Source organism: Rattus norvegicus, chromosome 13, assembly GCF_036323735.1.
Source record: "Rattus norvegicus strain BN/NHsdMcwi chromosome 13, GRCr8, whole genome shotgun sequence".
NCBI classification, from domain to species: domain Eukaryota; kingdom Metazoa; phylum Chordata; class Mammalia; order Rodentia; family Muridae; genus Rattus; species Rattus norvegicus.
Genome location: NC_086031.1, coordinates 49,097,433 through 49,121,239, shown reverse-complemented (window position 1 = coordinate 49,121,239; position 23,807 = coordinate 49,097,433). Strand labels below are relative to the sequence as shown.

The 23,807-nt window shown below is 53.6% G+C and overlaps 1 protein-coding gene across 5 annotated transcripts; it reads left to right on the top strand.

Moving 5' to 3' along the window:
• The first annotated feature begins 992 nt into the window (after positions 1-992).
• Ptprv (protein tyrosine phosphatase, receptor type, V) lies at positions 993-21,318 on the top strand. 5 transcript variants are annotated; one of them, XM_039091070.2, is made up of 35 exons: positions 999-1,251; positions 1,594-1,653; positions 3,204-3,271; positions 3,641-3,689; positions 3,851-4,123; positions 4,290-4,559; positions 4,758-5,021; positions 5,708-5,962; positions 6,066-6,311; positions 6,445-6,720; positions 7,664-7,936; positions 9,273-9,536; positions 9,707-9,973; positions 10,277-10,558; positions 10,848-10,988; positions 11,239-11,275; positions 11,917-11,984; positions 13,642-13,768; positions 13,855-13,902; positions 15,846-15,939; positions 16,095-16,185; positions 16,292-16,368; positions 17,059-17,193; positions 17,741-17,863; positions 18,383-18,543; positions 18,661-18,796; positions 19,096-19,163; positions 19,313-19,400; positions 19,479-19,557; positions 19,647-19,723; positions 19,886-20,014; positions 20,146-20,265; positions 20,372-20,535; positions 20,766-20,901; positions 21,123-21,318. In XM_039091070.2, exons 3-35 carry the CDS (start codon positions 3,215-3,217, stop codon positions 21,207-21,209), a joined length of 4,962 nt encoding a protein of 1,653 aa, XP_038946998.1. In that variant the 5' UTR covers positions 999-1,251; positions 1,594-1,653; positions 3,204-3,214; the 3' UTR covers positions 21,210-21,318.
• The last annotated feature ends 2,489 nt before the right edge of the window (positions 21,319-23,807 follow it).

Genomic DNA, 23,807 nt, shown 5'->3' with positions numbered 1-23,807 from the left:
TAGACTGTGGCCAGAGGTGGCGAGGAGCCACAGCAGGCCAAGGTCTCATCCCACTTGGAGTCTCACCCATGGTCTTGTGGTTAGCCTAAGATTTCCCCCTCCCCCTTGATGCCTGGTTTCCTCTCAGCATTTCCACCCCAGAGGCCATGAGCTACAACTCCGGTAGCTAGCGCTCCCGAAGTTCCCAGTAGTCTTTGTGCCCTGCAGCTGGTGGGGAACCGGGAGCTGTCAGTCCCAAAGGCTAAAGCTGTCACCCTGTAACATTCTATGATGCTCTGGGTGGATACCAGAAGTATGTGAAGCCTCAGGATGGGGGGTGGCTGTTCCTCAGATACTGAGGAGGCTCTTCATTCTCATCCCTGCAAGCCCAGGCTTGTCCTTGGTAGTGTGGGAGAGACAGAGCTCACCAAGGAGGAGTCAGGAAGATACCCAAGGAGATGGGGTGAGTGGGGTAGAAGTACCGTGAAGCCATGGCATGAAGGCTGAGGCAACCTAGCATGCCCCAGGCTGCACCTCTGTGACAGCTGTCCCAGGTGCCCCTTCCTGACCCAGTTTCCCTCCTGCTACCTTTTCAGTGCCTGCGGGTGTTAGGACTTTCCCACACCCCTCATCACTGGTGGAGAGGACCAATGGCTCATGCCAACTCAGCATGGAACCATATTACCTTTCCTAGAGAACCAGGAAGTGGTCCCGCTCTATCTAGACCTAATGCTGAGCTCACCGCCCTGGCACAGACCTGAAGCTGAAAGAGATTCCCTCCCCTTCTCCCAAGTCCACGGCCAGAAGGATGGACACCTGTCCCATAATGGCCCTCCCCCCAGGGATCCTTTATGTCCTTCCCACTGTGCTGTCATTGATGCTGGCTTATGCACATGGTTAAACACCCCCCCCCCAGGCCCCTGCCTGTTACTGGCTGCTCCCTCCAGCCCTTTGCTGAGCTCTCTCAGTCTGCTCAGTAGAAGCTGGACCTTCCTTCCCTCCTTTCCTGGTGACCTTCTCCAGTTTGTGGGAGGAAGAGGGGGTGACTTGTTCTCTTCTGCCTGGTAATTATCTTCCTTCAGTGTGGGGGATGCCCAAGGCCTGGCTTCAGGCTGTGGGAGAGCAGAGGAGGAGTTGGGAGAACAGCCTACAACAGCTGCCTTCCGGGAGGGACCAGGCTAGTTCACACTTGGAAGTTGGGATGCCAGGAGCAGCCTTCTGTCTTCCGAGGCCTTCCTGGGTCTCCTGGTCAGCTCATTCCACACTGAGATGGTAGGCTTCGAGACCTCGGGGGTTTTCTAGGCAGAGGATGTGGGTTTGTCTGTGGGGGTGGCTGCTGGGGGAAAAGTACATTTTTTGCTGAATAGAGAATCTTGGCCCTAGTGTGGGGGTCGGGGGTGGCTGCTTTCTTAACCTCTTCTGAGTCTGTCTCCCACCCCTAAGGCTGCTCTAACTATAAGGCTGGTAACAGGGCCTTCTACTGGCTAAAACCTCCACAAGGCTGTGTCCACAGAACTAGGCCCTTCTCTTTAGCCACTTTGAGATCCCAATCCTTTACCCACCCCATACCCCCCGTACCCCTCCCCGCCCATGTACTGTGCCTCCTCTATGCAGATTCTAAAGAAAGATCCTCACACAGACTCTGCTGGAAGAAACAAAGTGATGTGTCCCCAGGTGAGGCGGGGTTGGCGAAGGACCAGGTTAGGGCCTCTCCTCTACACCTTGGACAGACTGAGGCCTGACACCCCCTCCATCCCCCTCCACACCCTGCTTGCTTTCTCCGGTTGCTAGCCCCACTCCCTGCCCCTTTCAGACAGTGTGCTCTCAGCGCTCTCTCTCTCTCTCTCTCTCTCTCTCTCTCTCTCTCTCTCTCTCTCTCTCTCTCTCTCTCTCAAACACACACACTCAGCCTGGAAAATTTGATGAGTCTGCAGTGCTAAGTTTCCAGGACCCCATCCAGGCCGGTGGGCGGCTCTGAGGTTTGGGGCTGGATGGAGCTGTGGTAGGGGGTGGGGTGGGTGAGCCCCTGGAGTTGGGCAGAGGGAGGGAACAGGCAGAGCTGGTTTCTGATGCAGGCCTGAGCTATTTGCTGAAACAGGCTGGGAAGAGTCTGTCTTGGTGTTCAGAGTCTGTAACTGTCTGTCTGTCTGCACAGCCTCTCACACAGACACCCCCCCCCCCCCCCGCCGCCCTATCCAGAGCTTGCTGAGTTCTGGGCTTCCTTCCCAGGGCTCAGAGCCTTTGACTCTGCTCCTTCCCTCCCCACAGCTGAGTTGGCACAGGAGCTCACCTGGGTGAGCTGTACCCGGTGAGCAGCTGGCTGTGGGTGGGGACAGCGGCAGAACCTGAGCTCTTGTGTTGTCAGCCTCAGCTTGGTCTCTGCAGTGTCTGTGAGGGCTAGGAAAGGGCAGGACAGCCAGATGGGGCCTGCTGACTGAAGTGGAAGAAATAAGGAGAGGGGAGAAAACCCCCAGGATATCAAACCACTCCCAGAAGCTCCCAAGCACAGAGGACTTGAACTGGGGATGGAAACACCTTTTGCCTTCTCTGCCTGATGGAGTCAGAAGATCCCGGGTTCAAGTCCCACTTCTTTCCTCACACACACCCATGTGTGTGCAGACCCCAGGCTGGACCCTCTGGATGTCAGCTTTCTCATCGGAGCAGTGAGATGTGACAGATGGGCTCCAGGGGCCAGGCAAGGTTATGGAAGAGGGAAACTGCTCCCTTTCCTTTCTGTATGATGTGCTTCTGTGCCTGTGACTACTGGAGCAGGTTAGGCAAAAGGGGTGACACACAGCTGGCTCACCTATCTCCTGTATTCAGGATGGTTCGTGCCTGCCTTGAAACTTCACCCCTGGAAACACTATCTATCAGGAAGGTACAGGGGAAGGGACCAATGGATACCAAGCCCCATTCTAGAGACAGGGTTGGGAAAAGAGCACAGGGCAGTTTTTCTTCCTGGAAGGCTGACTGCTGACAGCCAGCGGAGGCGAGAGAAGCAGAGGAGCTTTGGGAGCACCTGAGAGTAACAATTCCCTTGGGGCCAGATGCTGCTACCCCACCCCCCAGCCCCAGCCTTTTCCGGACCAGGCCCCAGGCCGGGGTAGGGTCAGAATCTGCTGCCTATGTGGAAGTCCACCCTTCCAACGCTTGCCTAGCCTGCCAGCCCGCGGGGCAGAGGGAGACAGGGAGCCTAGTTCTGCCTCCCAATTTTGCCTCTGCAGACATTATCAGGATGAGGCCCCTGATTCTGTTAGCTGCCCTCCTCTGGCTCCAGGGCTTTTTGGCCGAGGTAAGGTGGGCACGGGGCGGGGCGGAGTGGGTGGGCCTGTTCTCTGGGGCATGTCTAGGCTTCCCACCGCTCTGTGGGCTCTGCAGCTGGTCTTCGATATGGAAGAGGGAAACTACTCCCTTTCCTCCAAGGCCAGCACGGAAGCCGGGAGGATAGATTGTTTCAGCCTTCCAGGCTGCCGGCTACTGCCTGCTGGCTAGACGGTGGTTTACTTCCAGGAAATGTCTCTTCAGTAGTGTGTGGCAGTCAGAGTCGGACACACGGGGACTCTTCTCTTTGGTCTGAGCCTCACTCCGTGCGCTTTCCCAGTGGCCTGTGCTCCAGAGGCCTCTGCACATCTGCTTCCCCCCACTTCTCTCCTCCCTACAGGACGACGCATGCTCATCCTTGGAAGGGAGCCCAGACAGGCAGGGTGGAGGTAGGTGTCTTTAGAGAGAGGGAGAGGGCTCTGGATGTGGGCAGTGGGCGGGTCACAGGGCTAATTTCTCCACTAGACTCTGCCTGCCTCTGGTCCCTTGACTTGTCTTCCTTTTCTTAAGGGGTACTGGGTGAATAAATTGTATCCACCCCGTCCCCCAGGTCCACTTCTGAGTGTGAACGTCAGTAGCCATGGAAAGTCTACCAGCCTGTTTCTGAGCTGGGTAGCTGCAGAGCTGGGCGGATTTGACTATGCCCTCAGCCTCAGGAGTGTGAACTCCTCAGGTTCTCCAGAAGGGCAACAGCTCCAGGCTCACACAAATGAGTCCGGCTTTGAGTTCCATGGCCTGGTGCCAGGGAGTCGCTACCAGCTAAAACTGACTGTCCTAAGACCCTGTTGGCAGAATGTCACAATTACCCTCACTGCCCGAACTGGTATGAAGCCTGCAGGCTGAGGGGGTGTGGTCGTACCTGGGGTTGGGGGAGGAGGTGACAGCTGTTTCTAGAGGACTAGTAGGGGGCTCAGAGAAACCAAAAGAGAACTCTTAGGACAGTGAGCCCTTTGTACAGACTCTGGTGCTTTTCTTGACCTTTGGCACAGCCCCGACAGTGGTCCGTGGACTGCAGCTGCATAGCGCTGGGAGCCCAGCCAGGCTGGAAGCCTCGTGGAGTGATGCCCCTGGAGATCAAGACAGCTACCAACTTCTCCTCTACCACCTGGAATCCCAAACTCTGGCATGCAATGTCTCTGTGTCCCCTGACACCCTGTCTTACAGTTTTGGCGACCTTTTGCCAGGTACTCAGTATGTCTTGGAGGTTATCACCTGGGCTGGCAGTCTCCATGCGAAGACTAGTATCCTCCAGTGGACAGGTAAGGTGGGTAGCTGACCAGGGACCCAGGTAGCAGCTAGACTGGGGGATGTGAGAGCGATGTTGAGTCTGGAACTTCATAGGCAACGTGTCCCAGTGTGGTTAAGTGTCTGGGATCCCTCATGCTAAAACTGGCGTGAGCATCTTGCTCCAGAGTCCTTCCTCAAGCCTGGCTCTACTCTGTCTATACTCCCTGCAGAGCCTGTCCCTCCTGATCACCTAGCACTACGTGCCTTGGGTACCAGTAGCCTGCAAGCCTTCTGGAACAGCTCTGAAGGGGCCACCTCGTTTCGCCTGATGCTCACAGACCTCCTCGGGGGCACCAACACGACTGCGGTGATCAGACAAGGGGTCTCGACCCACACCTTTCTTCACCTATCTCCGGGTACACCTCATGAGCTGAAGATTTGTGCTTCTGCTGGGCCCCACCAGATCTGGGGACCCAGTGCCACCGAGTGGACCTGTGAGTGCCTCGGGGACACACAGAGACGCTTCCATTCTCCTCTGGTCAAATAGCGAAGAGCAGGGTCCCCCAAGGCCTGGAAGGGTGTTGCAATAGGCAACTGCCTGAAGGGATGGTCGTGGTCATGATCAGTTGAACTCTCTTCAGGTAGGCTCGGAGCCTGCCACTTTCTGGGTATGGCTTCATTGACTCCTCAAAGAGCCCGATAAAGGTCTCGCTGTCCTATATTATACTCCAGGCACAGAGGTACACAGAGAGCGCAAATCATACTGCATATAAATGTGGTTGACTCTGATCCTAGGCGAGACATCTGTCTCCCATGCCACCATGCCACCATGTTTTCACTCGGAGAGAGAGTTGCATGGTAGTTAACAATTTCTGCTACCTGTTGGCTGCGTGTCTCTGGACAGGTCGTGCACCTTCTCTGGGTTTTAGTTAGGTTTAGTATTGTGGGAGGTACTGTGTGTAGAATCCTCCAGGCCATGCTGGCAGGCACAGGTATGAGCATGTGATAAGCTTTTGTTTCAGTTATGGTTGCGTTGCCCATGGCCGGTGGGTAGCTGCCATACTTCATTTGAAGTATGAGGAATGAAGCTGGGAATATCCCAATCAGAGGCTGCCAGTATGCATAGTGGTTAGAGCACAGAATGACTTTTCTTACCCACTGTCTACCCCTGTCTCCTCAGATCCCTCTTACCCATCTGACCTGGTGCTGACTCCCTTACGGAATGAGCTCTGGGCCAGCTGGAAGGCAGGGCTGGGAGCCCGGGACGGCTATGTACTGAAGTTAAGTGGGCCAATGGAGAGTACGTCTACCCTGGGCCCGGAAGAGTGCAATGCAGTCTTCCCAGGGCCCCTGCCTCCGGGACACTACACTTTGCAGCTGAAGGTTCTAGCTGGACCTTATGATGCCTGGGTGGAGGGCAGTACCTGGCTGGCTGGTGAGTCTGGTTGGAACAGGGGTCGGGATGGGGGCTTGCATAGGGAATCTGCAAGCCATAGGGACCAGGGTCCTCACCTTCTGGGGACCTGCTGATTCTCCAGAATCTGCTGCCCTTCCCAGGGAGGTCCCTGGTGCCAGACTGTGGCTAGATGGACTGGAAGCTTCCAAGCAGCCTGGGAGACGGGCGCTACTCTATTCTGACGATGCCCCAGGCTCCCTAGGGAACATCTCTGTGCCCTCTGGTGCCACTCACGTCATTTTCTGTGGCCTGGTACCTGGAGCCCACTATAGGGTGGACATTGCCTCATCCACGGGGGACATCTCTCAGAGCATCTCAGGCTATACAAGTGAGTGCCAGCACTCGAACCTTTTGGGCCTGGGTCTGGAGGGAAGATGGAATGAAGGAGGGATTCAGGAGAGCTGGGCAGAGGGCATCACAGGACCACAACATGGCCCCTTGCCAAATTGCCCCCTCTTCAGGTCCCCTGCCACCGCAGTCACTGGAGGTCATCAGCAGGAGCAGCCCATCTGACCTGACTATTGCTTGGGGTCCAGCACCAGGGCAGCTGGAAGGTTATAAGGTTACCTGGCATCAGGATGGCAGCCAGAGGTCTCCTGGCGACCTTGTTGACTTGGGCCCTGACACTTTGAGCCTGACTCTGAAATCTCTGGTACCCGGCTCCTGCTACACCGTGTCAGCATGGGCCTGGGCCGGGAACCTCAGCTCTGACTCTCAGAAGATTCACAGCTGCACCCGTGAGTCCCTGACATGCCCCCAGGAGACTGCCCAGCACCGTGCATGGGGCTTTGTGTCTTCTACTCTCTGCTCTTCTCTGTGGTGAGAGTGAAAATAGAGGTTTTTCCTGAATCAAGCACCTTCTACATCCCGCCATGTGGCTGGCTCGCTATGCCTACCCATCTGTGTGACCTTCACCCGCCCACCCATCCATGCATTCCTCTGTCTGTTTATTCCTCCTTACGAACATCTATTTAATGCCTTTAGGAATGGGGTTAGGTGCTCAGGCTAAAGATTATGAGTGAGTCCAGAAAGGAAGACTGACAAACACGGTTCCTAGGCTGACGATGTCATGATTTTATACATCATAGTGTAACACATAAAAGTAGATCAGTAGGGATATGCGTGATGTATTACCTATTTACTTTACTTTAAAAGGGCTGAATAGCAGGAATTTTATCGTGACTTGACTGGATCTTTTTAGACTCACGGACAGACATCTGCTTAGGGAGTTAGAACAGGGTTCCCAGAGAAGGAGCGGGGATGAACTGGAAAAGAAACCGTGTGGCTAGACAGGATGGTGGAGGGCTCAAACTTGCCAAAGGCCCACAGTCTAGAGGCATTTTGACAGACACCAGGTCAAACCCGTCAGTGAATGGTGGGTGGTGGGGTCCTGAATGGTGAGGGAGCAGGCACTGAGCTGGCTGTACTGGAAGCAAGAGAAGTAAACCAGACTTGTGCTTAGGGAGCTGACATACCTCAAGGTAGGAGGCAGGCATAGGGCAAGGGGCAGGGGGCAAGGGGTAAGGGGCAAGAGGCAAGGGGCAAGAGGCAGGTGTTGGGCCCCTTCTCTGCAAGAAGTTTTTCTGGGCAGGGAGCTTAGAGACTCCTGGAAGTTGGAACTTGGGGAGTGAGGAAGGGGATTTCACATTGTCCTGAATCTGTCTCTTCCTGTCCTCAAAGGCCCCGCTCCTCCCACCAACCTGAGTCTGGGCTTTGCCCACCAGCCTGCGGCACTGAAGGCTTCCTGGTATCACCCACCGGGTGGCAGGGATGCCTTTCACTTACGGCTTTACAGGCTGAGGCCTCTGACACTGGAAAGTGAGAAGGTCCTACCTCGGGAGGCCCAGAACTTCTCCTGGGCCCAGCTGACTGCAGGCTGTGAGTTCCAGGTACAGCTGTCTACCTTGTGGGGGTCTGAGAGAAGCAGCAGTGCCAACGCCACAGGCTGGACACGTGAGTGCTGCCTTACCACAATCTTCTTTCCCAGCCTTTTGGGCTCTCAGGGACTCTGAGAACTGTACGTAGGCAGCTAAGCTGTCTGTGGGGTCTGTCTCCTGGTTCTGAGGCACCAGGAAACTTTTCACAGGTCCCTCTAGGGACTCCTATGCCTGTGCCCTTGCACAGTGCCACACCATCCTTGGGATGCCCCTCTAACGCTGTCTGGGTGTGAGCCATCAATAATGATAGGGACTCCCCGGGCTCCTTGCTTTTGCCCTACCATGTTCTCTTGTGTACCCATCGTGACAAGTTTAGGAGTTAGACACTGTGGTCACCTCAATTCAAAGGTGAGGGAACTGAGGCACAAAGAGAGAAGGTAACTTTTTCTAGACTCCTTAGCCTTACAAGGAAAGTTGGGATTTTTGTTCAGGTAGTATGAACAGAATAATCTCTCTGATATAGCCAACCTCAACTTTGCATAGTGGGGGGAAGGGGGGAAAGAAATACAGAGGTGCAGAGTATATGGCGAGCACCCCACAAACAGCCCCCAGGGCCTGCAGGGATGGGTTTGGAATCCCCCTTTCACACCAATCTGATTTCCTGCAGAGCTCTTGGGGACCTCCTGTCCCCAGCACAACCTTCTTCAACATGCGGATTCTCCACACTTGCCTGTGCTCTCCCTTCTGGCTTCCTTCTCTCCCCTGGGGCACTATCACTGTCTTTTAGACTCCCCTGCCCCCAAGGACTGTAGGACCTCAGACACGGGTTGGGGGGAAAGGGGAAAGGAGGGATGGGGGATGGAGGAGGGGGTCAAGATAGAAACCTGACCTGGAAGCCAGGAAACCAGACTTCTAGCTGTGGCTTGGTTCTGAGGACAAGTCTTTGCTCCCCCTGAGCCTCAGTTTCCTTATCTGTAGAGAGATCTGTTACTGTGTGACTAGGCCAAGATCTTATGACTCCAGACCCCAGGCGTTGGAGGTGGATGAGTTAGTAACCAGGCCCCAGATAACCAACAACCTTCTGACATAAGGGTTTTCAAACTCCTTGGCTGTAGGTTCTGGGAAGGGCTATCCATCCATCACTCCTGGGCTACTAAGTTTAGCTTTGATTGGGAACAGAGGGAGGAGGTGGCAGGGCTAGAGTGCGTGCTAAACTTCGAGAGTATCCCTGTTGCTCAGGATATGTGGTAGGTACATTTCAGAGTCTAGTCTGCTGCCCTGAACTACATTGAACTCCTAGGCTTTGGGGCCAAGGATGGAGGGTACAGGACCAAGCTTTGGTGGTGGTGGTGGGCATTTAATTTAGGTTATCCTATCTCTCTCTGTGCTCCCCCCACTTGCTCTCTCTGCAGCCCCTTCAGCTCCTACACTGGTAAACGTGACCAGCGATGCTCCTACCCAGCTCCAAGTATCCTGGGCCCACGTTCCTGGGGGCCGGAGCCGCTACCAAGTGACCCTATACCAGGAGAGTACCCGGACAGCCACCAGCATCATGGGGCCCAAGGAAGATGGCACGAGCTTTTTGGGTTTGACTCCTGGCACTAAGTACAAGGTGGAAGTCATCTCTTGGGCTGGGCCCCTCTACACTGCAGCAGCCAACGTTTCTGCCTGGACCTGTGAGTGTGGTGTGAAAAGCCCTCGGGGAGGAGACCCCTGGACATATTAGCTCCACCCCCATCCCATTTCTCAGTTCCTCACCAAACACCCTGAATGAGGTCAGCCAGCCCCAGCACATGCCCAGTGCAAGGCATTCTCAGTCTGACTGACCTCTGCCTTCCTCCCACAGACCCACTCATACCCAATGAGCTGCTCGTGTCAATGCAGGCAGGCAGTGCTGTGGTTAACCTGGCCTGGCCCAGTGGTCCCCTGGGGCAAGGGGCATGCCACGCCCAACTCTCAGATGCTGGACACCTCTCATGGGAGCAACCCCTGAAACTAGGCCAAGAGCTCTTCATGCTAAGGGATCTCACACCAGGACATACCATCTCGATGTCAGTGAGGTGTCGGGCAGGGCCGCTCCAGGCCTCTACGCACCTTGTGGTGCTGTCTGTGGGTGCGTTCCCTGTCTACGTCAGGTCCCCTTAAGACCTGTAGATGTCTTCAGGAAGGGCAGTATGCCTGAGAGGCTTGCCCTTCCCCTCTAAATGACCTGCTCCTCCCAGTCAGATGTCTTGCTCACCCTTGCCCCAGTTTATGCCTCCTCAGATGGGCAACGGCGCCCCAAAGACAATGCTGCGTGCTGCTACTGTCCCTTCCACGGGCACAAATGTCAGCCCTTTGTGTCTTCTGGTTTGGGGAGTCCCTGACACTCGCCTGACGCTGACACCCACATAACATGAGCGTTCTGTTTCTTCAGAGCCTGGCCCTGTGGAAGATGTGCTCTGTCATCCAGAGGCCACCTACCTGGCCCTGAACTGGACGATGCCTGCTGGAGACGTGGATGTCTGTCTGGTGGTGGTAGAGCGGCTGGTGCCGGGAGGGGGCACTCATTTTGTCTTCCAGGTCAACACCTCAGGGGATGCTCTTCTGTTGCCCAACTTGATGCCCACCACTTCTTACCGCCTTAGCCTCACCGTTCTGGGCAGGAATAGTCGGTGGAGCCGGGCGGTTTCCCTGGTGTGCAGTACTTCTGCTGAGGGTAGGCATTTCCAGCGCTATCTGTTCACGTAGACTTTCTCCACCACTGCCTGCTGGTGCAGTCCCTCTGAGCCTGGCCGCCCGGGGCTCTCCTTGCCCACAGACCTGGCCCCTTCCTCTGACTTATATTGGAGCGTCATGCTCTGATACTCTAACCCAAGAACCCTCCCAGGCCTTCTTTAATTGTTCACTAGCCATTTGCCACCAGGTAGTGCTGGGTAGACAAAGGTATGCTGTGGAAGACTGATAGCGCTGGGCCAAAGCCTTTGTTTCCTTTTCTCTGCCCCTAGCTTGGCACCCCCCAGAGCTAGCTGAGCCCCCCCAGGTGGAGCTGGGGACAGGGATGGGTGTGACAGTCATGCGTGGCATGTTTGGTAAAGATGACGGGCAGATCCAGTGGTATGGCATAATTGCCACCATCAACATGACGCGTGAGTCCCAGGCTTGGAAGGGTTGGGGAGAGCACGGCTGTGCAGGCACAGGATGGTGAGGGTGGTTGAGGGAGGGAGACTGCATGAAAAGGTCAACAGCCAACACCAGGGCTAGTCTGTAACAGGAAAGGCTTGGCTGTTGTTGAGGATAGGGTGGGTGTTGGGTTGTGAGTGGGGTACTATCAGAGAAAGAGGGTAGCCTCCTGACCCACTGCTCATGGTGCTCAGTCTCTTTCCCCTTCCTCGACAGTGGCCCAGCCTTCCCGGGAAGCCATCAATTACACATGGTATGACCACTACTATAGAGGATGTGAGTCCTTCCTGGCTCTCCTGTTCCCAAACCCCTTCTACCCAGAGCCTTGGGCTGGGCCAAGATCCTGGACAGTACCTGTGGGTACTGAGGACTGTGACAACACCCAAGAGATATGCAATGGGCGTCTCAAGTCAGGCTTCCAGTATAGGTGAGGGCTCGGGCCCCAGGGAGGGCAGTTTCTTTAAACTCCACTCTGGGTTCACGTTCTTTCAACAATAGACACAACTGACTCCTAACAGAACAAAAGTACAGTCCACAAGGCTCCATTTGGATCACTTCCTGGCATCAGTGCTGGAGGTGGGGAGGAAGGGGACGGAAAGGGGATACCCACCTGATACATGGTTCTTTCGTTAAAAAGAACTGGGAGGGTGGATTCTTTGGGGGGACTTTTAGGGAAAACCCAAGGCTTTCTGGTTCCCTATATCTAAAGTTACCTCTTGTTCCCAGAACAAGCCAGAGGAAAAGGAAGAGAAGCCAGAGGTGGTTTGTGTAGAATAAGGGGCAGGCTGTCCAGCCGCTAAACATGGCAGGATGAAACTAGTAAGCTGAGGGTAGCGTTGCTGCTTCTCAGCAGGGGTCTCCTTCCCAGTGTAAAGTCCCTCTCCTTTGTCCCAGGTTCAGCGTTGTGGCCTTTAGTAGGCTCAACACTCCAGAGACCATCCTCGCCTTCTCGGCCTTCTCAGGTAGGCCAGGCATCTGGCTGGGTTCCAGCTAGACCACCCTGGAGAGGGAGAAGGGCTGATATCCATCTCAGGAGGCGGTGGGAGGAATTGAGCTCACAGAAGTCAAGTGTTGCTAGGCAGCGTTGGGGACCAGAACATCCATGACATGCACTCGACTTCAGACCTGGGGTGGGGCTTGGAGCAGGTGTGGAAGAGGCAGAGGCTACTGTGTACAGCCTCTGGCACCTTCCTGCACCACTCCCCGTAACTGACTACTTCCAAACCCCTTGCGTTCAAGAACAGCTTTGTTGGAGTTGGGGATTTGGCTCAGTGGTAGAGCGCTTGCCTAGCAAGCGCAAGGCCCTGGGTTCGGTCCCCAGCTCTGAAAAAAAAAAAAAAAAAAGAAAAGAAAAGAAAGAAAGAAAGAAAAAAAGAACAGCTTTGTTTAGAAGGAACTCTAGGGGAGATGACAAGGTAGCCAAACAGGATATATAAACTAGAATTTCGGGGTAGGAACATTGGAAACCAAAGAGAGATAGGTGGCTGGGTGTGGTGTGTATGCCTTTAATCTCACCTCCTCCATACCCGGAGAAGACAGAAGCAGGCAAATCTCTAAGCTTACCTTGGTCCACCTAGTTCTAAGCCAACCAGGGCTTTATAGTGAGACTCTGTCTCAACAAACAAACAAACGACAATAGGAAACCAACACAATAGAAAGAAGTAACAGTTACCTTTAGCAACTGTTTTATTTAAAGAAGAATAGTTAACATTCAGTTAATGTTTCAAAATCAGAGAGTGTTTGAGAGCCTGGGGTAGGACCCTTGCCTAGCATGTGCTAAGCCCTAAGTTGAATCCCTAGCACTCAATAGAAGGGGTACTGTGGACCATACCAGTGACCCCAGCATCTGAAAGGTGGAGGCTGGGGAATCAGAAGTTCAAGGCTGTCTTCAAATATTTGATTGGAAGTCATCCTGGGAATTCTTGAGACTATCAATAAACACAAACCAAGCAAGCAAGCAAGCAAGAACAAAAATCCCCAACAAATAAAAGCTACTGAGACCCCTCCTCAGCTCAGGTGGTCTCACACTACACAGGTCTTAGATCGTTGTAGCCGCACTGTGGGTGCTCAAGAGCCCAGTGTGGCTGCTGGTTACTGCAGCAGGTGGTACAGTCCTGGAAGGTACAGGAGGCCAGGCCTTCATCCCTATTCCTCTTGAGGGTGTCAGGAGGAAAAGCAGGGTCTGTGGGGGTGTGGCGAGCCACTAAGGAAAGCTGTCTGTCTATCTATCTGTCTGTTCTTGCCAACCCACAACCCCAGACAGATATTTCTGGACTCCAGTTAGTATCTGGGACTTCTGAGAACATGAAGAGCTAACACTCCATTCCCTGTCTGGAGCAGTGGTTCTCAACCTTCTTAATGCTGGGGCCCTTTAATATGGTTCCTCGTGTTGTGCTGACCCCTAACCATGAAATGATCTCATTGCTAATTCATAACGTACCGTTATGAATTGTAATGTAAATAGCTGATATTCAGGATATCTGATATGGGACCTCCAAAGGGGGCTGTGACACAGGTTGAGAACCACTGATCTAGAAGGCCCAGGCCCAGGAGAGGCTGGCATGACCTGTGGGGCCAGTTGTGGAGTTGCCGTGTTCAATGTTCCCTTGCCTTCCACAGAGCCCCGGGCCAGCATCTCTCTGGCGATCATTCCCCTGACAGTTATGCTGGGGGCTGTGGTGGGCAGCATTGTCATTGTGTGTGCAGTGCTATGCTTGCTCCGCTGGCGGTGCCTGAAGGGACCAAGGTGAGGAGGGGGCAGGCGGGCTGGGAGGCCCTGTGTGATGGGAGGAGACCCTAGCTTGCCTCCCATCCTCCTCTCCACTGTCACAGATCAGAGAAGGATGGCTTTTCCAAGGAGCTGATGCCTTACAACCTGTGGTGAGTGTGTTGAAGCATGCTTCCCAGTGACAGGGCAGCAGCACGGTCCTACAGCACAGCCTGCTAGAGGCTCTGTGAAGCTCCCGGGGTTGCACCAGACAGGGGACTCTAGACTCTGCTCGTCGGCCTCCCATCTCTTCTCAGGTTTTTTCAGTCATGGCCCCTCTCTTTCAATTCTTCTTTCTCCTATTTGAACTCTTACTGTAGAGATCAAGGATTTCAGAGCGATAGGATCAAGGAGTGGGAATCCGATGAGGTAACAGACCAGAGACCCAGAGAAGGGTCTGAAGGCATCTATTTGCTGGTGGAATCCCTCTTAGTGGGGACTGATCAGTCTTGGCTGTATTAAGGCTTTTAACTGATTGGACAAGGCCGTCTCACAAGAGAATATTATCGGCTTGGCCAGTACTACTGCTATTTTCTTTTCTTTTTAAAAAATATGTATTTATTTTATGTATATGGGAACACCATTGCTGTCCTCAGACACACCAGAAGAGGGCGTCAGATCCCATTACAGATGGTTGAGGGCCTCCATGTGGTTGCTGGGAATTGAACTCGGGACCTCAGGAGGAGCAGTTGGTGCTCTTAACCTCTGAGCCATCTCTCCAGCCCTCCACTACTATTTTCAAAGGGCCAAAGAGGGCTGGGGAGATGGTTCAGTGGGTAGAGCATTTGCTATGTAAGCGTGAGAACTGGAGGTCTGGTGGGTATGGCAGCCACCTGTGATGTCAGTGCTCGGAGGGTGGTGATAGGGTCCGAGGAGCAAGTCAACTAGCTAGAACAGCCAAAATGGTGAACTCTAGGCTCATTTAAGAGACACTGACTCAGTGCATAAGGTGGAGTGACTGAGAAAGACACCTGGCCCCAGCCTCCTGTGACCACACCCTCACGTGTGCGGCCGCCCCGCCCCCAATAAAGCTGGGAGGTTTTTTAATCCTATCCCTTGGGAAGCAGAGGTAGGCAGATTTCTGTAAGTTAAAGGCCAGCCTGCTCTACAGATTGAGTTCTAGGATAGCTGGGGCCACACAGAGAGACCCTGTCTCAGGAAAAAGAAAGGCAAAAAATTGATATGATTTAAAGAAAAATCAGTCTGTCAGAGAAGTTGACTGTTAATATCACCCATCAAACATCTTCACAGCAGCAGCCAGGATGACATTTACTTGTAATTCCGGTACCATACCGGGTCAAGGCGGTACATGTATTAAGTGTCACACTCCCCTGTCCAGTCCTTGCTAACTGGCTTTCTGACAAACCATGTGGACTTCAGAAAAAAGGAAATATTTTGTTGAAAAATACACTATAAAAGGTGAAGGGGATCCTGGAGAAACCGTGTGGATCAAATCAGGCCTGGTCTCTCTTCCTTGTATTGACTTCCTGTTGAGTTGGCCCATGTAGGCCGGGCTGCAGTTCAGACCTAGAGCATTTGCCTACCATGTGCAGGCCGTAGGTTTGATCCCCCAAACCGAAGAAACTCCTAAACATAAACTATCAGCTGTGTCCAAATGCCCTGGCACATGTGTGTGTGTGTGTGTATGTATGTATATATATACATATGTATACGTGCACACATGTATGTGCACGTATGCATGTGTACATCTGTGTATGCACATATATATGCACATATGTATGTGCACATCTGTATATGCACATATGTATGTGCATATATATATATATACATATATATATATATATGTATATGCCTCTGGCCTGTCTCCCTCGCTGCTCCTCTCTTTCCTTTTATCACACTATGGGTTTGGGGGCCTGCTGGGTCCTGGAGAAACTTTCTGTTCTACACAGAGAGGGTGGGGCAGCCCAGCATCTGCATGTCCGATGCCTGCCTTCCCCGTTGCCTCACTGTGCAAGCTAGCTTTGCACCTGTCTCCCAGGACAGGGCAGGTCAGGCACTCCTAAAGCTGAAGTCTATTCCTTTCTTCTTCTGCCAGGCGGACCCATCGGCCTATCCCCATCCATAGCTTCCGGCAGAGCTATGAGGCCAAGAGCGCACATGCACACCAGACCTTCTTCCAGGAATTTGAGGCAAGTCCTGTGTCATCCTGTGCCACAAGGAGGGAGGACTGGGACATCCAGGTTGGGCTGGATCTGCCTCCCAGCCTAACTTCTACCACTTGCCCTGCCTGCTGTGGTGTGAGATGGGTCTGCCTCTGCAATTGGGACCTGCCTTGACCTCATAGGAGTTGAAGGAGGTAGGCAAGGACCAGCCCCGACTAGAGGCTGAGCATCCGGACAACATCATCAAGAACCGGTACCCACACGTGCTGCCCTGTGAGCAAATTCTGGGAGTTGGGAGGTACGGGTAGAGGGTTGGAGCTTGGCCTGGAGGAAGGGCTATGTGTGATGCTTCCAAATGTCCATCATGTACTCTCTGCAGATGACCACTCCAGGGTCAGGCTGACCCAGCTACCAGGAGAGCCTCATTCTGACTACATCAATGCCAACTTCATCCCAGTAAGGGCCGTCTGCAGGGACAAGGGGCATTCCTGCTGGGGTCCTGTGCTAGCTACTGTAGTCGTCTAGGAGCATAGCAGGTCATGCTTTTAAGCTAATTTAATTTGGCAAGAGGTCCTACTGTGTGCCAGGCTTTATACTGGGCCCCCAGGAGGCAGAGCTGACTTAACCATATGTATACCTACAAAGAAGCCCATGGTGTGTGTGTGTGTGTGTGTGTGTGTGTGTGTGTGTGTGTGTGTGTGAGAGAGAGAGAGAGAGAGAGAGAGAGAGAGAGAGAGAGAGAGAGAGATTGGCTTTAGGAAGATCACTTTGGACTTAGGCATGATGCCAGACACCTGTAATTCCAGCATATGGGAAACTGAGTCAAGACAATTGAAAGTTCGAGGACAGCCTGGGCTACATCGTAAATCACTGTCTCTAGAAAACAGTCACTCCAGTGACTGTTAATGAGGAGTTAGTGAGGAGGGTGGCTGGGTAGACTGTTTTTAGCATCTCAGGACCTTGCATTTCCATGCATGTTTTTCTCACCCTGTCCAAGTGGGATGTGGTGGTGGCAGTGTCCTTCAGATCACCCTCCAGGATCACAGTTCCTGAAGGTCATGTGTGATTATAACCACTGCTGAATGTTTGATGGGCTCAGCTGGCCAAGACACTGTCTGGTAACATGTCCTGCACCCTACACCTTAGGGCTATAGCCACACACAGGAGATCATTGCCACCCAGGGGCCTCTCAAAAAGACGCTAGAGGACTTCTGGCGGTTGGTATGGGAGCAGCAAGTCCACGTGATCATCATGCTGACTGTGGGCATGGAGAACGGGCGGGTGAGTGCCCTGCAGTTCCCCAGAATTACCACCAGGTGGCATATGTCCTCCTCTTCCCCCATCTTGGGGCAGGTGGGCAAGTTGAGACTTGGTAAGGGGTTCTGAGAATCGCCCAAGAGGGGGAAAGGAGGGGACCACTGGATTCATGAGTTCCTGGTTTGATTCAGTTTCTCCTGGCCATTTATTCTAGGCAGTGCAGGGACAAAGGCCGTTCTCCTGTCAGCCCAAGGCCACCTCCTCTGTGCTGTGCACGGACAAGGCTGGTCTAGAGCAAACAGGCAGCTGAGTGTGTTCTCCTGTTGAAGCAATGAGGAAAGGCCAGACTCTTCCTCAGTCAGGGCCATCTAGCTTCCGAAGCCAACGCAGAGCCCTAAGAAGGTTGTAAGGGCATAGCTAGGGGAGGGAAGCTTCTGGAAGAGACGGCCTCACGTCTAGGTGGCAGCAAAGAAAAGGATTTCATTAGATTAGCAGGGATCAAAAATACAGGTGGGGGTGGGTGAGACCAGATACAGTAGGGAACAGCGCTGACAAGCACCCCTCACCCTAGGTACTGTGTGAGCACTACTGGCCAGCCAACTCCACGCCTGTTACTCACGGTCACATCACCATCCACCTCCTGGCAGAGGAGCCTGAGGATGAGTGGACCAGGAGGGAATTCCAGCTGCAGCACGTGTGTGCCCAGGGGACAAGACTGGTGGGAAAGGCACTAAAGCGGGGGCTCCTCTCTTGCTCCACGTGGCCATGTTTCCTGATGACTGTTATAAGTTCTCGGTCCCAGGACGGGATAGCATGTGGGGAGGGGGAAAAAGACACAGGGAAGGCTAAAGACTGATCCAAGATCACACCAATGTAAAGAAAGAGCAGGTCCTTCTACCTTATGCTCAGCTCAAAGATGCTGGTCCCTCTAACCTCCTTCTTGCTACCACATGCTGTCAACCCTTAGAACAGGAAAGCCAGAGACTAGAATAGCCTCCGTGCCTGGTCATCTTTGGGAGGTAGAGATGAGCTAAGAGACTAGAGGAGGATCAGAGGTCCACACTGGGGCAAGGGCATGGGCTACGTACGTAGCTGTGGCCCACACTTTGAAGCACCTCTGCCCTTAAAGGGTTGGTGAGGAAGGTTTCTAAGGTTAGGAAGAGGCCCTGGGGTTAAGAAAATGAGCACAGCCTCCCTTCCCCACCCTCCCCAGGGTACTGAGCAAAAACAGAGGCGAGTGAAGCAGCTGCAGTTCACTACCTGGCCAGACCACAGTGTCCCGGAGGCTCCCAGCTCTCTGCTCGCTTTTGTAGAACTGGTACAGGAGCAGGTGCAGGCCACTCAGGGCAAGGGACCCATCCTGGTGCATTGCAGGTGAGGACAGGCAGGGGCGAGGTGAAGGGCCCTGGCTGGCCTTGAGCAGGGGGAGGGCTCTGGATTTCTAGGAGCCCTTTCCCTCCTGTGCTTAGTCTCCATGGGCTGTCCTGACAGTGCTGGCGTGGGGAGGACAGGCACCTTTGTGGCTCTCTTGCGGCTACTGCGACAACTAGAGGAAGAGAAGGTGGCCGATGTGTTCAACACTGTGTACATACTCCGGTTGCACCGGCCCCTCATGATCCAGACCCTGGTGAGGGGCCCGTGTGTTAGACCCAAGGGAGTGGAAGAGGGTGGATGGCCTCATGAGAGCAGGAAAAGAAGCTCATGGGGGGGCCTGCAGAAGAGCATGGGGGTGAGGGTCACACCTAGGCTACCCTCTTACCTAGACTGCCGCTTGCTTTTTCTGCAAAAGGAGAGACACCTTTGACACTGGAGACTACTCAGAACTCTCTAGCCCCACGTGCTTCACCCCTGCCTGGTGGGTCGGTGCTAGGACCATTTCCCTCCTGGACCGAGGCCTCTCAGCATGTCAGTTTCTTCTCTTTGCAGAGTCAATACATCTTCCTGCACAGTTGCCTGCTGAACAAGATTCTGGAAGGGCCCCCTGACAGCTCCGAGTAAGTCAGCTACCCTCAGGTCCAGGCAGGTGGCCACTGGTGTCCTGTGATTCCCAGTAGGCTCTGAGTTTCCATGCACCAGACCCAGCAGCGAGGACCGGAAGCAGGGGCTGGACGACCAAGTGCTCTCTCTCTCCTCCCTCCTCCAGCTCCGGCCCCATCTCTGTGATGGATTTTGCACAGGCTTGTGCCAAGAGGGCAGCCAACGCCAATGCTGGTTTCTTGAAGGAGTACAAGGTATACTTTGAGCCAAGGAGTGAGTGACCATGGGACAGTTCTCCCTACCCAACCTTACCATGCCCCTCTCTTTGCCAGCTCCTGAAGCAGGCCATCAAGGATGGGACTGGCTCTCTGCTGCCCCCTCCTGACTATAATCAGAACAGCATTGTCTCCCGTGAGTCTCACCGGATACACTGTCGGTTGGGGTGGAGCAAATGCGTACTGGAGACCCCTGGCAACCTCATCTTCATCCTCTTCTCCCAGGTCGTCATTCTCAGGAGCAGTTCGCCCTGGTGGAGGAGTGCCCTGAGGATAGCATGCTGGAAGCCTCACTCTTCCCTGTGAGTTGATGCCGATCTTACAGCCCTGTTACTCGCTCTCTTTGACTATTTGTGGCTCCCTACCTGGGGCTGGGGCTGGGTCCTAGGGGCTACTATAGTATAGATGGATGGTCAAGAGATTCTTTCCTTAATCCCTGGAAACCAACAAGCTGTGCTTTGCAGGGTGGTCCGTCTGGTTGTGATCATGTGGTGCTGACTGGCTCAGCCGGACCAAAGGAACTCTGGGAAATGGTGTGGGAGCATGATGCCCATGTGCTCGTCTCCCTGGGCCTGCCTGATACCAAGGAGAAGGTGAGGGGAGTGGAGGGACAGGATGCATGGCTCCAGGAATGGGTCAGGGAGAGGAGGAGTATATGGTGTTGTTCAGCTAGGGCATGGGCAAAGATTTTGGAAGCTGATTGAGAAGCCCGTTTCTGTCCTAGCCACCAGACATCTGGCCAGTGGAGATGCAGCCTATTGTCACAGACATGGTGACAGTGCACAGAGTGTCTGAGAGCAACACAACAACTGGCTGGCCCAGCACCCTCTTCAGAGTCATACACGTAGGTGTTGAGATCATAAGACTTGGGGCAGAGGGCTATGATGTGAGAATCCCATGCTGGCTTCCCTCTGCCACCTTCCAGAGCACTAATGCTGATCTTTCTCCAGGGGGAGAGTGGAAAGGAAAGGCAGGTTCAATGCCTGCAATTTCCATGCTCTGAGTCTGGGTGTGAGCTCCCAGCTAACACCCTACTGACCTTCCTTGATGCTGTGGGCCAGTGCTGCTTCCGGGGCAAGAGCAAGAAGCCAGGGACCCTGCTCAGCCACTCCAGGTGCCGTCGACAAATGCCACATGTTAACTTGGGTTATGGGTCAAAGGGTAGTCTCCCAAGGCTCTGTCTTCTCGGCTTCATCTGTGGGGATTTGGTAGGGCTCCAGGCTGGCCTATCAATCAAGTGCCTAGCATTATTTTTTAGTCCTTAGAACTAGCCTTGGTTTCCCCATGTCCCCAGACACTGCCCCATCCCCAGAGGTCCCACATGTAACTCCAGGTCAATTACAGCAAAAACACAAACCAGCTGGGCACCTTCTTGGCTATGGAACAGCTGTTACAGCAAGCAGGGACAGAGCGCACAGTGGACGTCTTCAATGTGGCCCTGAAGCAGTCACAGGCCTGCGGCCTTATGACCCCAACACTGGTGAGAGGCAAAGAGGGAGGTGCTTACTGTGAAAGGGGGTCAAAGGTTCGGCCCCAGCTACAGGCTAGGGCCTGTTAGTTTATCCCATCCAGGTCACCACCAGGTGGCTCTGTGGACCACCATGCCCTGCCCAGAAGGAACAGGGGTAGGAGATCCCTGGGAGCCTTTCTCTATCAGGTTTGGACAGGCAGGTGAGGTTCCTTGCCTACGTCTACCCGCAGGAGCAGTATATCTACCTCTACAACTGTCTGAACAGCGCACTGCTGAACGGGCTGCCCAGAGCTGGGAAGTGGCCTGCGCCCTGCTAGGCGTCATGTTCCAGCAAATCCACCCAGGCCTGACTTCCCTAGGAGAGTGGATCCACCGGGCCTCACACTGTCCAAGGGCAGAGTCCAGGAATAAAGAGACATGGTCAAATTCATGGTTATGTTCTTTTTCTCCATCCTTCAGTCTAGGGCAGGGATGACAACTGGAGCTTGGTCTAGCTAAGCCAGCTGGCCTAAAGCTGGCACACTCTTGCCCTCTTCCTGGTGTTCCCTATTCTCTGACCTTCTGCTTTTCCAGTGTATTCGGACACCAACCTTCCTACCTGTCTTAGTTAGGGTTTCATTGCTGTGAAGAGACACTGTGACCAAGTCGACTCTTTATAAAGGACAACATCTAATTGGGGCTGGCTTACAGGTTCAGGGGTTCAGTCCATTATCATCGAGGCAGGGAGCCTGGCAGCATCCAGGCAGACACGGTGCTGGAGGAGTTGAGAGTTCTACATTCTTGTCCAGAAGGAGAAGACTGGCTTCCAGTCAGCTAAATGGAAGGTCTTAAAGCCCACACCCACAATGGCACACTTCCTCTAACAAGGCCGCACCTCCAAATAGTGCCACTCCCTGGGTCAAGCATATTCAAAATACCACAGTACCCCTTGCATCCTGTGGTGCTAAGTCCCAGATTTTTGTCCCATTCACTCATTGGTTACCACCCGAAACCTGTTGGACTTGAGTTTTCGCCATTTTCTCGCCTTCTGCCACCCTGCTCCCTTGTCTATCTGCCAGCCTCCAGGGGCTGTCCTCAGGCTACTGCTGGCTTCTTGCCAGGGTAGAGGTGTTAGAGCCACACTGCGACGCTCAAGTAAGGAACCAGAGGTGACTCTGGCTGAACCTGCCAAGTCCACTTCCTTGCCTTCATTCCTGCCCGGACTTCCTTTCTTTTTTACCGGCCATCCCCATGGCAGAGTGGCCAGGGTTCTCATTGGCCAAGTTGGTCCTTAGCAGTGTGCAAGCGGCTGATGGTCTGAGAGGGTCCCTCTGCCTGCGTGAAGAAGGGGAACAAGGCTTTATGGGTTCTGGGAGGTAGTCGGTTTGTAGAATTCTTGCCTGGTATGAATGGTGTCCTGGTCCTGGGTTTGATCTCCCAGTGCCACATGAACCATGCATGTTAGCCCATGACTGGAATCCCAGCATTCAGGATGTAAAGACAAGAGGATCAGAATTAAAGGTTATCCTCAGCTACATAACAAGTTGGAGGCCAGCCTGGGGTACAGGAGACCATGACTCAAGAAACAAAAGGAAAAAGCTAAATAATAAAAAAGGGGGCTGGGCTGGTGAGAAGCTCAGTGGGCACGAGTGCTTGGCAACCCTGGGACCCATATGGTGATGGAGAGAATGGATGCCCACCAGTTGTTCTCTGATCACATGCTTGTATCATGTGCCCTGGCACAGGTGCCCACACTACCCATACACAAGTGTAATTTCTTTTAAAAAATGTAATTATATTTATGTACAGAAAACTTAGTGTGCATTTAACCCAGTTTAGTGGTGAGTTTTTTTTCTTTTTTCTTTTTTTTTGGAGCTGGTTCCGAACCCAGGGCCTTGCGCTTGCTAGGCAAGCGCTCTACCACTGAGCTAAATGACCAACCCCTAGTGGTGAGTTCTTAACCTTTGCCTTTTCCAGCTTGGCAATGAGAGCCACAGACTCAGGACCCAGGACGTTGCCTCCCCAGTGGTGATGGATCTCGTCATATCTGTCATTATGATTGGTCCTAATAGCTTCTGCCAGCTTACCCAGAGCACCCTTGTCTTCCGAGTTAACCTGTGTGAAGGCAACAGTGGTGCACATCTCCCTGTGGACCAGGCGCCCCAGCCTGGCCTTTCCCTTGGTGATGCAGTAGGGCACCCCCATCCTTCAACACAGGGCAGGCAGGAAAACCACCAGCTTAATGGGGTCTACATCATGGGCAATCACCACCAGCTGAGCCTTCTTGTTCTCCACCAAGGTGGTGACTGTATTGACCCCTGCTTGGAGGGCAGGCGGTCTCTTAATTGGGACATCCCCTTTGCCAGCAGCTTTCTTCTCAGCATGGGCCAGCAGCCTGTGCTTCTTCTCCTGCTTTGTCTCTGGCCTGTACTTGTGGGCGAGCTTAAGCAGCTGAGTCACTGTTCGCCTGTCCAGGGCCTGAGTGAACTGGTTGATGGCAGGAGCCGCTTTGAGCCGCTTATAGAGGATGGCTCTTTGCCGCTGCAGCCTGATGTAACAGGGCCATTTGATGAAGCGTGTGAGATCTCTTTTGGGCTGAATGTCCTGCTCAATGCAAAGTTCTTGGGCCTTTTCTCAAACACCCTTTATAGCCTCCTGTTTCTTGACAGCAGGGGCTGGGGCCACCTTCTTCCCTTTGACCTTCTTTCCTTTGGTCATCTTGCTCAACTGGAGGAGAGGTGTGTGAGTGGGGCTTTCTACTAGCTAGGAGCCTTCCCGAAATGAGAATGGGTTCTTGTGACCACTAGGACAGAACTTAATGCTTTCTTCGGCTCTGCATTTCTCAGGAGTCTAAGGAGTTGGTCCGAGAATGACTTTTCATCCTGTGGTCAGGCTCCGAGGTGCCCAAGGCCACCTCAGAAGGCTGCTCCAGAGGT